Raw genomic sequence first — 16,221 nt, forward strand, 5'->3', positions numbered from 1 at the left:
CTCTAAACAGAACAAAACAAAACACAACAATACATCAGAGTACACAAAGAAACATAGAAAGATCATAAGACACATGGTCGAAAGGTCCGACCTGCTCTAATACCACTAAATGTGACACCCTCTATCCCACACATATATATTAATAATAAAAGGAATAAGAATGCATAATTAATTAAAATTTTAAAAAAACATTTAAATAAAAACATTTCAAAAGGGTAAAAGGTTCACATTCACTTAGTGAAATCATAATAGAACTTGTTCCAATAATGATAAAATCACCTTGGCTCAAAACAAGGCCGCCCATTCTGAATGAAAAGAAGTCACACTAAAGCGAAAAATATAAAACAACTATATAATTCATAACATATGAAATAAAACCCTATGCCCCGATGTCACATTTATCAGAGCATTTCTTTGACACAGACTAAGTCTCTCCATCTCTAGCATGGAACTCGTCATATGTAGGCTCACCTGAACAAAATGACATTCATCCCAAACACAAACACACACTGAAAATGAATTATCACATTCGTATATAATAAAACACTAGAGCATGTGAAACATATAATGCTTAGAGCTGAATTTACATAAACAACACCCCTTCACAAAATCAAACACATTATTCCCACTCATTCAAGTTCATACACTCCAAAAAATAAAATCAAACTGCAATTGTTAACTTAATGAAAGTCAAACACAAGTGTTATGCAACAGATACACTAGACTCAAACCTACATGCAATGTGATACCATTTTCAGTGAAAAACCTTGTCAGGCACCTAGGAGTACATGAGGAGACATGCCTCACAATGGGTAAGTCAAGTCACTCTCACTATGTGAAATCATAGGGAGACCAATCAAGGTCACTCTGTTTTGCAAGAATTCTCCAACCATGTGGGATCAACACAAGTTTAAAGGAGCACTCAAATCAAGTGTATTTACCCCCAAGGCCTAGACTCTGAGGAGTCCATCAGGGTCTCTGCCTCCTGATTCAGGTCACTTGAATTTAAGTGTGAGGAAATTTCACTCACATAACTTTTGATATTCATGTTTCATCTTACAATTTATAGAGTACAAAGCATAAGAGAGAGAAAGGGGGGAAAGACAGCCTAGCCTAGTCTATGTGACAGCCTAGTCTAGTCTATGTCTGCTAACTTCTAAAACAAGGAAAAAATATTTAGTAATGATGCATACAAATCTAATTTAGAAACCCCAAAAGATATTCAACACTCCCCCTCAAGCTGGAGCATATAGATCATATGCACCAAGCTTGGAACAAATAGATTGAATCCTAGGTCCTCACAATGACTTAGTCAAAATATCTGCTAGCTGATCATTAGAGCTAATGAACTCAGTGATAATTTCTTTGAACAATAGCTTCTCCCGAATGAAATGACAGTCAATTTCTATGTGTTTGGTTCTCTCATGAAAGACTGGATTTGAAGCAATATGGAGAGGGGCTTGGTTATCACAATATAACTTCATCTGGCCAACTTCACAGAATCTCAATTCTTGAAGTAGTTGTTTGATCCACATAAGTTCACATGTAGCCATGGCCATAGATCTATATTCAGCCTCTGCACTGGACCGGGCAACAACAGTGTGCTTCTTGCTCTTCCAAGAGATAGCATTCCCTCCAATGGAAACACAATATCCGGATGTGGATCTCCTATCCATAGGACAACCAGCCCAATCTGCATCACAATACCCAGATACTTGTGTATTACCTTTGTCTTCATAAAGTAATCCTTGTCCTAAAGCTCTCTTAATGTATCTAAGAATACGCATAACAGCATTCCAATGATCAACACGAGGATTTTGCATAAATTGGCTCACCACTCCAACAGCAAAGGAAATATCAGGTCTTGTAATGGTGAGATAAATGAGTTTTCCCACAAGTCTTATATATCTCTCGGGATCAGGACACATTTCACTCTGATCTGCCAAGAGCTTCAGATTTGGATCCATAGGGCTATCAACAGGTCTACAATTCTGCATGCTTGTTTCCTCCAAAATGTTAAGGGCGTACTTCCTCTGAAAGATCACAACACCATCTCCTGACTGAGCCACCTCAATACCAAGGAAGTACTTCAAATGTCCCAGGTCTTTGGTCTGGAAATGACTGAATAAGTGCTCCTTTAGCTGAACAATCTTAGTAGCAGCATTCCCTGTAATCACTATATCATCAACGTATACTATCAAATAAACACATTTCCAAGGGGATGAATGACAATAAAAAACAGAACGATCAGCCTCACTTCGTTTCAACCCAAAAAGTTGAACAATATGACTGAATTTACCAAACCAAGCCCAAGGGGATTGCTTCAACCCATAGAGAGATCGACGCAACTTACAAACAAGACCATACTCCCCCTGAGCAACAAACCCAGGAGGTTGCTCCATATAAATCTCCTCCTCAAGATCGCCATGGAGGAAAGCATTCTTAATGTCAAGCTGATGAAGAGGCCAATGACGCATGGCTGCCATAGCAAGAAACAGACGAACAGTGGTGATTTTAGCCACAGGAGAAAAGGTGTCACAATAATCAAGGCCATAAATCTGAGTATAGCCTTTAGCTACCAATCGAGCCTTAAGCCGATCAACCTCACCATTAGGCCCCACTTTAACTACATAGACCCATCTACAACCCACAGTCTTCTTGCCAGGTGGAAGAGAAACAAGTTCCCAAGTACCATTATTTTCAAGGGCCTGCATTTCATCAATCATAGCCTGTCGCCATCCAGGATGACTAAGTGCCTCATGAACATTAGAAGGAACATGGTGTGAGGATAAACAGAAAACAAAGGAAGAATATGAAGGAGACAAGCGATGGTAACTCAAAAAGTTATAAATAGGATGAGGGTTGCGAGTGGATCGAGTACCTTTTCGGATGGCAATGGGCCAGTCTGACTCAGAGTGATGAGAGACAGGTGAGGAAGCAGGATCCATGGTTGGAGGACTAGTTGGAGAAGGATGAGAATCACGAGGGGAGGCTTCAGGTACTGTAGAATCAGCTGGCCGTGTCCTGTGATGATATGTAAGCAGAGGTGGAGAGACAACTTCAATTGAATTTGGTAGAGAAGATGGGACTTCATTGACATTTTGGTCAGAGTTACCTAGAGGACAAGGAATTGGCAGTACTTCCTGGAGAGAAGAAGAATGATCTACAGAGGCTAAGAAGAAAGGTGTGTCTTCAAAGAAGGTTACATCTACAGACATATAATATCATCTTGTGATTGGAAAGTAGCATTTGTAACCCTTTTGAAGACGAGAATAACCCAAAAAGACACATTTTACTGACTTAGCTGAAAGTTTGTCTTAACCAGGGGAAAGATCATGGACAAAACAAGTACAACCAAACACTCTAGGAGAGACATGAAACAATGGGTCATGAGGAAAGATAATTGAGTGAGGAATTTGGTTTTCAAGAGAAGAAGAAGGCATCCTATTAATTAAGAAGCATGCAGTAAGCACTACGTCTCCCCAGTGATGTGTAGGAACATTAGAATTTAACATTAGGGAACGAGCAGCTTCAAGAAGGTGACGATTTTTCCTTTCAGCTATGCCATTTTGTTGAGGTGTATGAGGACATGTGGACTGGTGTAGGATACCTTTTGAGGATAAAAAAGAGGAAAGATCATGAGAGAAATATTCCTTTGCATTATCACTTCTGAAAATCTTGATTGTTTTTCCAAATTGATTTTCAATCTCATTGCAAAACGACTTAAATATGGGCAAAAGTTCAGATCTATCTTTCATTAAATAAACCCAAGTACATCTGGAGAATTCATCAATGAAGGTTACAAAATATCGAAAACCAAAAGATGTAACACGACTTGGTCCCCAAATATCAGAATGAATGGTAGAAAAAGCCGAATCACATCTCTGTACAGTTTGAGGAAATGATGACCTAACATGTTTTCCTAGTTGACAAGACTCACAGTCTAAGACTTGAAGGTTTTTAAGACTAGGAACCATTATTTTCAGCTTGGATAAACTTGGGTGACCCAGACGATCATGCAAAAGTTTGGATTTTGAATATGCAAAACAAGATATCGGAGAGCTGGATTATAAATAATACAGTCCTCGTGATTCACGTCCTTCTCCAATCAGTCGATCTGTCCCATGCTCTTGAATAACAAAGGAATTAGCGGTAAAGGTTACTGAAAATGAGCGAGTCAACTGACTTAATGAGATTAGATTATATGGACACTGAGGAACAAATAATATAGAATTTAATTTCAATGAAGGAGATAATGAAACTTGACCACTTCCTTAAGACGCAACTTTGGACCCATTGGCTACAGTAACAAGGTGAGGAATCTTTGGAAAGAAAATAGATGAAAAGGAGGACTTGTTACCAGAGATATAATCAGAGGCACCTGAGTCAAGTATCCAAGGGCTAGGACTTCCAATTGATTGAGAAACACATGCTGTTGAGAAACATGGTACTGATGAAGATGATGCTTGATTGCTGGATTTCTCGAACTTGAGCTTCAAATACTCTTGGTATTCCTCATCAGAAAACTTAGAGTCAGATTTTTCTGACTTGGATACCTGTGCCACTTTGTCGGGGAAGCCATGCAAAGAGTAACAATTTTCTTGAGTGTGGCCCATCCTCTTGCAATATGTGCATTGAGAACGTCCACTTCTTCCATTGCGACCTCCTCTACTGTTACGGCCTCCCCCTCTCCCACGAGGTGCCACCATGGCTGATGTTTCCACAGCATCAGTGAGATTTTCATCCTTCAACGCATGAGGTACACGGAGAAGCCTAGTAATGAGAGAATCCATCGATGGGACTTGATCTCCAACTAGGACCTGATCACGTACATTATCAAAATTTGAGTGTAGACCCCTCAAGATAAGGACCATGTAGAACTTGTCCAATTTCCTATTCACCTCTTCCAATGAATCAGCCACAAGAAACCTTCTCAGTTCTTCTACTGCTGCCCAAGCTTTACCCATATGTGCAATCATGTCATGGTTAGATTGCTTGAGAGCTGTAACTTTCACAATCGCATCAAATAGGCTTTGAATATCGTTGGCGAAGATCTCTTGGGTCTTCTTCCAAAAAAGATGACATGTTTTAAAAGATCTGAGAATTTCCAAAACATCTGACTCGACCGATTGCCACAGAACAGCACATAGTTGGTAATCTACCTTCTCCCATTCAAGTTTCTTGTCGTTTGGAACAACATTGATGTTTTTCTCTAGGTGGTCGTACCCTTGACCAAGAAACCACAACTCAACTGAAGCAGACCACGACAAATAATTTTTCCAGTTGAGCTTGGCAGTTGCAATGGTTGGGGTTCCAGAAAATGAAAAAACAGGACAAGAAGTAGCCATTTTGACCCCCAAAAAAAAAATCCGGCGAGATTTCGGCGACCGGAGTGCGGCAGACAGTGGTCGGAGGCGGCGAGCGGTGGCCGGAGGCGGCGGACGGTGGTCGGCGGCGGCGACGATGATGGCCGGACCCGCTCTGATACCAACTTGAATTTAAGTGTGAGGAAATTTCACTCACATAACTCTTGATATTCATGTTTCAGCTTACAATTTATAGAGTACAAAACATAAGAGAGAGAAAGGGGGAAAAGACAGCCTAGCCTAGTCTATGTGACAGCCTAGTCTAGTCTATGTCTGTTAACTTCTAAAACAAGGAAAAAATATTTAGTAATGATGCATACAAATCTAATTTAGAAACCCCAAAAGATATTCAACAAGGTCCAACCCATAAAATATTTTAACACACAGACTCTACCTATGAATTATGCAATACACACAACTACTCAATTGTTTTCAAAATCTCAATTATTTTCCAAAATTATTTTAACTCATCGTGTCTCAAGTGATTAAACTCGTCAAGTTTCCACTGTGGAACCCATCACAACTCATCGCGCATTAACTCGTCACCCTTAAAGGGTCTTACAGTTGTGTGATTGCATAATTCATAGCTCACAACTCAATACATACAACATCTCAACACCCGTGTATTTCACAATTCATTACATAATAAATGTTTGTCACTTACACATAATCTCAATCACAATTTCATAATCCCAATAAAACAATTTTATTTAAAAACCATTATTGTTGGGTCTTTTATACTAAACTTTGGCACCCAAACCCTCGACATTGCAAACTTACTCCCTTACTCACTCTCACTCCCACGGCACTTGCACTCCTCATTCTCAGTTTCACTCTCGCTCTCATTATCGGTGTTAGTCTCGATCTCGCTCTCACTCACAACTCTTCGCGACGGCGACGAGGTGAGATTTCCTCCTTCCCACAACTTCTGATATACTTTGCTATATATGAAAAACAATCCTTGTCAAATGCTTTAAACCACAAAGAGCTAACAGAACTTGCGACATGTAGAGTGAAACCTTAGCCTCCTCTTTCCTCCTCTCAAGTGCGAGGGACTATGAGGTTTCTACTCTCAAGCGTGAGCTCAACGACCTCGTTGTGCGTCTCAAGAATGAAACAATTTCTTTTTGCGAAGAACATGACAAACTTGTTAGCAAGACGAAGTGACCGGAGGAGAGCGTCGATCGAGAGAGGAAGCAGAGAAGGTTAGGTCAGAAGGGCTTCTCTTATTTCTCATGATGTAACAAATAATCAAATTAAAGGTTTGTCTAATTGAACCCAGGTAAAAATGGAATTATTTTCTCGAATAACCAATAGAATTTAGACCGTTGTCTTATTCTAAAACTCTATCATTAATGCTATGACAATAACATTTAATGCATCATCTTTAATTTTTCTTCGTGTGATTTATATGTAAAATTAAAATTTTATAATTGTTAGTTAAAAGTTAATAATTAAAATTACACTTAAATACATAAATATATATGTAATAAAATATTAAAATCCTTAATAATTATTTTTTAATCATTATATTCTTTATTCACCTTAGGAAAAATATATATGGTTGTCATTTTAATTTTATAATTTTTATTTATAACTTTTAATTAAAATTTATACTCTTTATCTATAATTTTTAATTAAAAATTATAATGAAAATGTTGGAAAAATATTTAAAGTATTATACTAAGAAGTTGTGAAATAAATGGAAACTATTTACCTAAAGTTTGTTTTTTTTATAATGACTATTTACTTAAAGTGAATTAAAAATATAATTGTTAAGATTTAAATATTTTAAATTTTTATTATAATTTTAATTAAAAAATATAAAATTTTAATTTTACACATAAATAATATGAATGAGAAACTAAAGATGTTACATTGTGATAATTATAACATTAATGATAAAGTTTTGGAGTAAGATAATGATCTAAATTCTATTTGATTATTCAAGATGAGTTTATTTAATTCCATTTTTACTTCAAATTAAATCTAACCAGTAAGATATATAGCACGATAATTTGTTCTCAACTTTCTTTCTGGCTGTCAAAAAAAAAAAAAAACTTTCTTTCTCGTCATTCCTTGCTCTTCTAACTGAGTAAGTTGTATTCTTCTATTAATTTGTTCATTCGAACTAGACCAGAAAAAAGAAAGAAAGAAAAAAAAAACTTTCTTATATGATTTTCTCTTGTTTCGTATTTCTTTGAAGTGTTTCGTTTCTTTCTTTCTTAATTTGATTTTTTTTTTTTTTGTTTCGACAGTTTTCTTTGAGTGCTTTTTGCCCCACCGTCCAATACCATCTTTGATCACATTAAGAGGTTAGGCTTTTTTCTTGGATTACGTTCTTTACGTCGCATTTTATTTTGAGTGGATGTTCTTTATGTTGAATTTTTTTCCCATGATCTTTCATAGCATTTCCATAATCTTTTATCGCATTTAGAGGTTAGACTTTTTTGTTGGATTACGTTCTTTACGTCGCATTTTATTTTGGGTGGATGTTCTTTGTGTTGCATTTTTTTTCCCATCATCTTTCATCGCATTTTCATGATCGCTCATCGTATTCAGAGGTCAGGCCTTTTTCTTGGATTATGTTCTTTAAGTCGCATTTTATTTTGGGTGGATGTTCTTTGTGTTGCATTTTTTTCCCATCATCTTTCATCGCATTAGACTGTTGTTACTTGTTACCGTATTTTATGCTTTGAAGTGCATGTTAATTATGGGTATAGTTACGGTGGAGTAGTTTAAAATTGAAGCACGATGAACAATTAAATTTTACTTGCTATAATAAACAAGTAGATTTTACCTGCTACACAAGGTTATGACCAGCAATATTATTTAATAATAAAATTTTATAATTTTTTGAGAAAATTGCATTAATACTTTTTCAATTTTACTCTAATTTCATATCTATCTCCTTTTTTTTTACACTACAGAAAAGCCTCTATCATTTTATTATTCATTACACTAACACCATCCCTTAACACTGTTAAGTTTATAAATCCAAACATATCATGTGTCCAACAACATGTACACAAAATTAACCATCCAAATAAATAATATGTAAAAAAAAGAAATATTTAAACATAATTAAAATATTAATTAGGTTTTTTTTATTTTCACCGGAACAAAGATTTGTTGTCTTCACTTGTTTGAGTCTCATAATGGTTGTGACATCTGATATGGACCCTAAAGAATGTGTCACTATTGCGATAAGTGAAATTCATTATTATCATATTAGTTGTCACGACCCACTCTTGGCCATGACCGACGCACAGACTATGTCTTCCTTAGTCTGGTGAGTCTATCCTATACAACCTAACCTGTAAAGAACACAATATATATATATATATAGACAATTTCATGTACTAGTATCTCATCTCATCCATTTAATAACAAAGTGGATTATAACCACTAATCATCAAGTGTCTCAAAACATCACAAGTGCATCATCATCATATCTATAAAGGAGAGTCATTTACATTTCCAAAATAAAGGAGTCCCCTCTAAATCTAGTACTACCCTGGTCCCTATAGCTGCATTATACTGGAGTTACAACCAAAATATCCATTTGACACAATGGGGACCTACCAAAAAGATAATCAAGTTCCTGGGTGTGTCAGCGAATCCCATGAAATCGGTTACTCCACTACTGGGTATTTGAGAAAAGAAGTAAAGTAAGGGGTAAGTCACAAGGACTTAGTGAGAGCATAATATACTAAGCATACATTAAAGAGAGCACCATTTAACATGAATCTTTCCATTTCCCAAAAGATATTAAAATAACATTCTTGAAAGCAATGAACGAAAATAGACTTGCTTTTAGAAATCACTGTACGCAAAGAATATACATTTCAGAATATCTCATAATCTAGTATTCAACATAATTAATTTAAATAATCAAGTATTTATTCTACTATGTGCACATAGACCACATTATCTCTTCGTTGTGGTGAACGATAATTATATAACTACGGCATTTAGCTCGTAGGCTGCATTATCTCTTCGTTGCAGCGAACGGAACATATAAATATACTATGAGAATTTAACTCATAGGCTACATTATCTCTTCGTTGTAGCAAACGGCATATATCATTGTACTATGAGGGATCAACTCATAGGCTACATTATCTCTTCGTTGTAGCAAACGGCATATATCATTACACTATGAGAAATTATCCCATAGGCTACATTATCTCTTCGTTGTAGCAAATGGCATATATCATTATACTATGAGAAATCATCTCATAGGCTACATTATCTCTTCGTTGTAGCAAACGACATATATCATTATACTATGAGAAATCATCCCATAGGCTACATTATCTCTTCGTTGTAGCAAACGGCATATATCATTATACTATGAGAAATCATCCCATAGGCTATATTATTTCTTCGTTGTAGCAAACGGCACATATCATTCATGAACTCAACATAAATAAAATTAAACAAACAGTTCAACATTCATCCTTATCCATTATCAAGATCTCAAAATAACTTTCAAAGCTCACCAAAAATATATATATGTTCGGAAGTATACTTGCTTTTCTTTAAATGAACTTTGAGAAAATCGCTAAGTATATTAGCTACTCACCTAAACAATGCAATCACTGACTTCTACCGCTGTTAGGAGGGTCAACCGCTATATTTTCCACAAAACCTAAGCATTCAAATAATAGAACAAGGGATTAGACAAAATCCCCAATTAGCAAACCTAGGGTTTTGAGAAAATCACAATAATCTCTAACACTTAGCTTCTTACTCTTTTTCTCACAGCCCATGATTAATCAGTGCTATAATATACTCATCTAACATAATGGGTCATAAACATTTACCTTAAAGAGATCAAACAGAAAAACCTAGAAAACGCGTAGTATCTTCCCTTTTTTTCCCGTCACCTCCTCATGCTTGGAAACACCCAAAGGTGTAAAAAGCTTATAAATTTCGGAATCGTGGGAGGATATGAGTGAGAGATCAAAAGATTAAAGTTTTGGGGAAGGAAGAGATGAGGTTAAGAGGGGTGTGGGCTGCTGTAAGAAGAAAAGAAAAGAAGTTTTTCAGAAATGGGGAGCTCTCGGGAGTTTTAAAAAAAACTGCAGGGGAGTGGGTTTTATTATATTATTATATTATTATTTTCTTTCTCTTTCCTTTATTTAAACGGTGCGTTTCATTAGTAACTTTGTTTGCGATAAGTGAATTTGTTGTCTTCGGATCCAATTGTACAACACAGTGATCCAATCCAACAATACACACATTTTTTAGTTGTCAAATCACAACAATTCTTCCAAACATCTTCAAATCCATGTGTGTTGACTTGGCTTGCTCCTTCAGATCCATTGTTTAATGTGTGAGTTGAGTCATCAAACACACTAATCCATCTAGTCGAGGTTGAGTTTGATGATTCAGCTTACACCCTAAACAATGGTGTTGCACATGAACACGCAAGTGAACTTGTCGCCGAAGAGGTTGTGCCATGAGTCAACGGAAGAATCTCATAAAATGGCACATGAACGTCATGGAAGTAGGGTCAAGGATGTGTTCCTCCAAAACGGGGAATGAGAGAGTGAAAAAAACCCTTTTTTTTTATATCACCATTAAAAAAATTACGAAATTTTTGTTACTTGATACTATGGGTAACAATAGGTTCACTTGTTTGTTCACCCGTGCATAACTTCATCGTGACCAGGCTCATTAAATACAAGCGTTTGAATTAGAAGAAGAAAAACTTTAGTTATTTTATTTCTTATATTTTGTGCTATGCAAGTAAGGCAAAATTTAGAAGTTAGATGATTATATTATTTAAAGGTTTTATCTTATCATGAAATGATATTTTATTTTCATGATAATTGTGTTTTATATATATATATATATGCACATTTTACTATTTTAAGGGTTTTTTCCCCTCTATTATGTTCTTTGCATCGACATTTAATTGGAGTTGGATATTTTTATTAGACGACCATAAATTTCTTTTTAAGTGTCTTTTTTTTCACGTTTTCTTCTACATATTGTTAAGTGTTTTTTTGTTATTTTTCGTTTTACATTGATGCCATAAGGGAACTGTTGTATTGGGGAATTTCAACTTCAATTGTAATAATTTGCCTTGAATCAAATATCGGAGGTAATGATTAATAGAGGCTGGTTCCAATAAAAGAGATTAGTTTTCACGAATTATGTTTTTCCTAACTTTCCCCTATATATCTTGCATCTACTTTTCAACTAAATACTACCCATCTTAAAATATTGCCATCAAACATAATATTTTTGACATGAAAATTGTTTTGACATAAAATATCTTTTAATATTTTCATGTCTTGTTGTATTAGTGAAGCTCCTCTCAACACCAACAAAAAACACCTAGTAACTATGAAATTATATAGTCATCAATATGTAACCTCTGATCTATAATTTCAATCCTTTTATTTTAATACATCTCACTAGCTAATCTTTCTATTAACCAGACAACGTTAAAATAAATGGACTAAAATCGTTAAAATAAAAAGAGAAGGACCATAGTTGAATTTTTTTTTTTAAATAATGAGACTAAAATTAAAATTTAACTTTTTTTCTTCCCAATTTACAGATACTTTCCACATTTTTGACGCAAATGGTAAGTCACGGTAAAATTTGTATTGTTAATAATTCTATATGTAGATGAAATAAGTCATTTAATTAAAGCCATATATATATATATATATATATATATATATATATATATATATATATATATATATATATATATATATATATATATATATATATAAAGAGTTCTTGTAATAAATATTATATGTATTTAATATTAATATTGTGATACAATAATATAGTAATTACGAAATCGTTTTACTTAAATTATTTTCTGAAACGAATCATTTTAATTTTATGAAAGAAAGTGTGAAAATATAAGTATATCCTAATTAAATTAAATCAAGTATTTAATTCATTAAGATACGTGAGTGGTTATAAATAATTCGATATTCAATGGTTACGGATAAAATATTTTTAATCTTTAAACATTCATTTTTCTAATTTTAGTATGTGTTAGTGAGTTTATTCAATTTTGATTCCTATAAAATATTTTTTTATTTTTAATTCTTTTAAGTTTGTATTTATTTTTTCAATTTTAACCCTCTAACTATAAGATTCTATTTTTATTTTTTTACTTATAGTCCCATAAATTAGCATATACAAAAATCAAAATTAGAAAAAGGTAAACTTACAAAATTAAAATCAACAAAATATCTTAACAGAAAATAAGATTAAAAAAAGTTACAAAGAAATGAAAAAAAAAATCACTAACTTACAACAATAAAAACATATTTAAGTCTAAAAAACTATACCTTTAATTATAAACCAGTCCGCAGCAGAGCATGACAGCGGGAAAAGATTGACAGCAGAAGAGAATGGCGGGAACAAATTGACGAGCAAATCCCTTTCATTTTCCCTTTAAATTTATCTCTATTATTTACACCCATAAAATTGATTTAAATCAAACCAACCTATAAGCAAAACTAATATATCACTGAATTAGAAAAAAAAAATGGGGAAGAAGAAGAGAAGTAGGGTTTCCGAAGACGAGGAAATCGAATCTGACACCAACCCTTTCGATCAAAACGAACACACTCTCTACCAGGTACTTTACATTATCTTAATCCTTCAACTACGTTTCTCTTCAATTTTAATTTGTACCCGCTTTTGGAAATAATCTCTATTATAAGTCATACCCCGTTACCAAATCGCTTTTTTTTGCCATTTTTTCTGATTGGGTAGCTTTCGGTGTGTAAAAGTATAATTCAGTTTATGTAAGTAGCCAATTTTCTTTTCTTTTTATAATTAGTCACTTAATCTTCTCTTGATTCAGTTTTTAACTCTTGGGGTATTGTTTGTTAGGATTCATATTCTATACTTTCACATTGTTGGGAGTAATGTGTAACATAATAAGTGTTTGGAGTGAATGAATGAACATAATGTTGTAAGTTGAAAAACATCATAACATCTCTCTCTTATAGGTAGTGAAGAAGTTATATGCCGAGCTTATGTATTTGTATATCCCTAAAGTCCCCTACACCGAATTAGATTGATTTCGCCAATGTTGGTCAGAGTGAAAGAACCTTGGGTTCTAAGGGATGTGATTGTGGTCCTGACCGTATCGTTGGACATTAGTCTCTTACTTCTTGGGTGGGGGATATACTAGGAACCAATAAAAATAAGAGGAATGCTAACAATACACTTTTTTAACACATTCTTTTGAACACGCTGTTAATTGCTGAAAGTTGTTGGAAATCATTATTTTGTGGGTTTCACTCCTTATTTAATGAGTCCCGCTTATGACTTTGCAGTTTTAATAAAATTTAGCGAATAGTAAGGAGAGTATTAGAAGTCTTGTTTACGATTTTTGTTGTTGTCAATAAATTTTAACCAATAGTAGGGAGTAAATTGGAGAGCATGTTACTAGCACTCCTTGAAAAATAATTGCACTGATTTCCTTTGTTACAAGAATTTAAGGACCACAGCCACACAACCATGTTTATTAGTTCAGTTTGCTCCTCCCCTCTTCCCTCTGTTATCACTTTTACCAAAGGAGAAATCAGTATTTCCAATGTTTCCTAGTCTCTTTTGCATTTGGCACACTGAAGCTCATGGGTGTTCATCTGATTGGTGTTCTATTCTTGGTGCTACATGGCATGGTGATGTTTGAACAAGGATGTGTTGAATAGTGACCCGTTGCTTGTTATTTCTCTTAGGTTCTTGGTGTGGAGAAAACAGCATCTCAACAGGAAATAAAGAAGGCATACTACAAGTTGGCATTGAGGCTGCATCCTGATAAGAACCCCGGCGATGAGGTTTTTTGTCTAGTGTTTCCTGTTGTCCTCTAATTGATTTATTAAAGTTATAGATGTTTGCGGTTGTAATTGATCATCTTTTACAGGAAGCTAAAGCAAAGTTTCAGCAATTGCAAAACGTTATCGCTATTCTTGGGGATGAAGAAAAACGGGCTGTTTATGATCAGACTGGTTGTGTTGATGATGCTGTAAGTGTTTAAGTAAAGCCATATTATACTTGATTTGTAATTTACAATGTCTGGATACATGGTTTATCTTTATGTCTATTAACTCACATTGGAGTCAGGAAACTATTCTTACTATTAACAATTTCACTGTACAACAGCACAACAAAATGAAAGATTAGAATTTCAGGATACTTTAGCATTGTCCTGGACATTTACAATTCAGTTGCTTACTTATTTCTTTAAATCAGGAGCTTGCAGGGGATGTTGTTCAGAATCTTAAAGAATATTTCAGAGCAATGTACAAGAAGGTAACATGATCCCTTTTTCTCCCAATGCCTTATGGTATACTTGTCATCTGTGTAGCTGATATATTGTAATATATGCTAATAGGTCACTGAAGCTGATATTGAGGAGTTTGAAGCAAACTATAGGGGGTCTGACTCTGAGAAAAATGATTTGATTGATCTGTACAAGAAGTGCAAGGGTAATATGAACAGGTAAAAACATTGTGATGAGGAAGAACCTTTTATTGGATACAGAATTTCAGTTTGATATTCCCTTTGCAGGCTATTCTGTTCAATGCTTTGTTCAGATCCTAAACTTGACTCTCACCGATTCAAGGATATTATTGATGAGGTTATAGCTGCTGGTAAGAATATCACTATCTCTTCTTGCCCCAAATTTCACGCAGACATTTGATCTAGATGTAGGTTTCACTGTTACAAAAGTTTTGTATAGAGTTTTGAATATATGGGATAGATCTCGTTTCTCAAAGTTGATAACATAATGGGAGACCATGCAGTTATTTTTACTTTTAGCAGAGAGATTCAGCATATTACTTGGGTTGTTCAACAATTTCCTTGATGCCTAATTTCCTCTGTTCATATATGTAGGAGAACTAAAGGAAACAAAAGCCTACAAGAAATGGGCAAAGAAAATATCAGAAATCAAGCCACCAACTAGTCCCTTAAGAAGGCAGGCAAAGTAAGTTTATCAGTCGGGCTTGGTTGTTTAGTTATGCTATAATTTAGGAATACTCATGTTTAAATCTTCTACAGATCATCAAATAAGCAACCAGAAAAAGATCTGTATGCTATCATATCACAACGCAAACATGAGAGGAAAGACCGCTTTGATTCTATGTTCTCATCTCTAATTTCAAAGTATGGTGGGGGTCAAATGCCAGAACCCTCTGAAGAGGAATTTGAAGCTGCACAGAGAAAGGTGGAAAGCGGAAGGTCCTCAAAAAAGTCGAAGCAAAAATAGCAAAGGCTGTGTACAATTCGTTTGAGTGCGAATGATACTTCATCCTTTGTTAGTGGAAATTCTTCTTTTCTGAGTATGGGAAGTTAGCTATTTTCATGTGTATGTTAATAGTACCGGTTACTGTCAATGGTGAAATAGCCGCAACTTTCCTGAAAGTTTTAGGGATTATATGTTATCTTCCATCAATTTTCTCTGATCCTTGATTCAAATGACATGTCAATTACCTTCTTCAACGTTCTCAGTATGTTTTATGCATTAAAACAACCGTGGGCAAAAGCTAGTTTATCACTTGGTGCACTTCCAAAATGGCAAAATTTGGTGAAGAACATTTACATTATGACGTTGTTTTATGCTGCAAATGGGAAGTTTGGATGTAGTATGTACCAATATTTTGCTTTTACGGGCTTACATGAATTTGCCATTTGAGTGATGCCATATACTTTATCTCAAACGCGCAAACTATGATAAGTTATATTTTTATTTTTTTTAGGAAAACTATGATAAGTTATATATTAATCTATTTACTGATTCTTTTTATAAACACGTGCACAAACTGAGAGAGATGAAGTGCAGGGCTGATATATTATA

The 16,221-nt window shown here is 34.6% G+C and overlaps 2 protein-coding genes across 2 annotated transcripts; one reads left to right on the plus strand and one right to left on the minus strand.

The window, feature by feature from the left end:
- Positions 1-1,298: 1,298 nt before the first annotated feature.
- LOC114375178 lies at positions 1,299-6,603 on the minus strand. Its single transcript, XM_028332942.1, has 5 exons — positions 6,527-6,603; positions 6,159-6,307; positions 4,890-5,491; positions 2,631-2,768; positions 1,299-2,060 (listed from the first exon to the last, which is right to left on the minus strand). The coding sequence occupies exons 1-5, from the start codon at positions 6,601-6,603 to the stop codon at positions 1,299-1,301; spliced, it is 1,728 nt and encodes a 575-aa protein (XP_028188743.1).
- Positions 6,604-12,714: 6,111 nt separating this feature from the next.
- LOC114392605 (chaperone protein dnaJ 6-like) lies at positions 12,715-15,921 on the plus strand. Its single transcript, XM_028353803.1, has 8 exons — positions 12,715-12,990; positions 14,102-14,200; positions 14,287-14,388; positions 14,616-14,675; positions 14,758-14,864; positions 14,934-15,016; positions 15,261-15,351; positions 15,426-15,921. The coding sequence occupies exons 1-8, from the start codon at positions 12,898-12,900 to the stop codon at positions 15,631-15,633; spliced, it is 843 nt and encodes a 280-aa protein (XP_028209604.1). The 5' UTR covers positions 12,715-12,897; the 3' UTR covers positions 15,634-15,921.
- Positions 15,922-16,221: the final 300 nt, after the last annotated feature.

The sequence above is a fragment of the Glycine soja genome, chromosome 2 (genome assembly GCF_004193775.1).
Source record: "Glycine soja cultivar W05 chromosome 2, ASM419377v2, whole genome shotgun sequence".
Lineage (NCBI taxonomy): Eukaryota > Viridiplantae > Streptophyta > Magnoliopsida > Fabales > Fabaceae > Glycine > Glycine soja.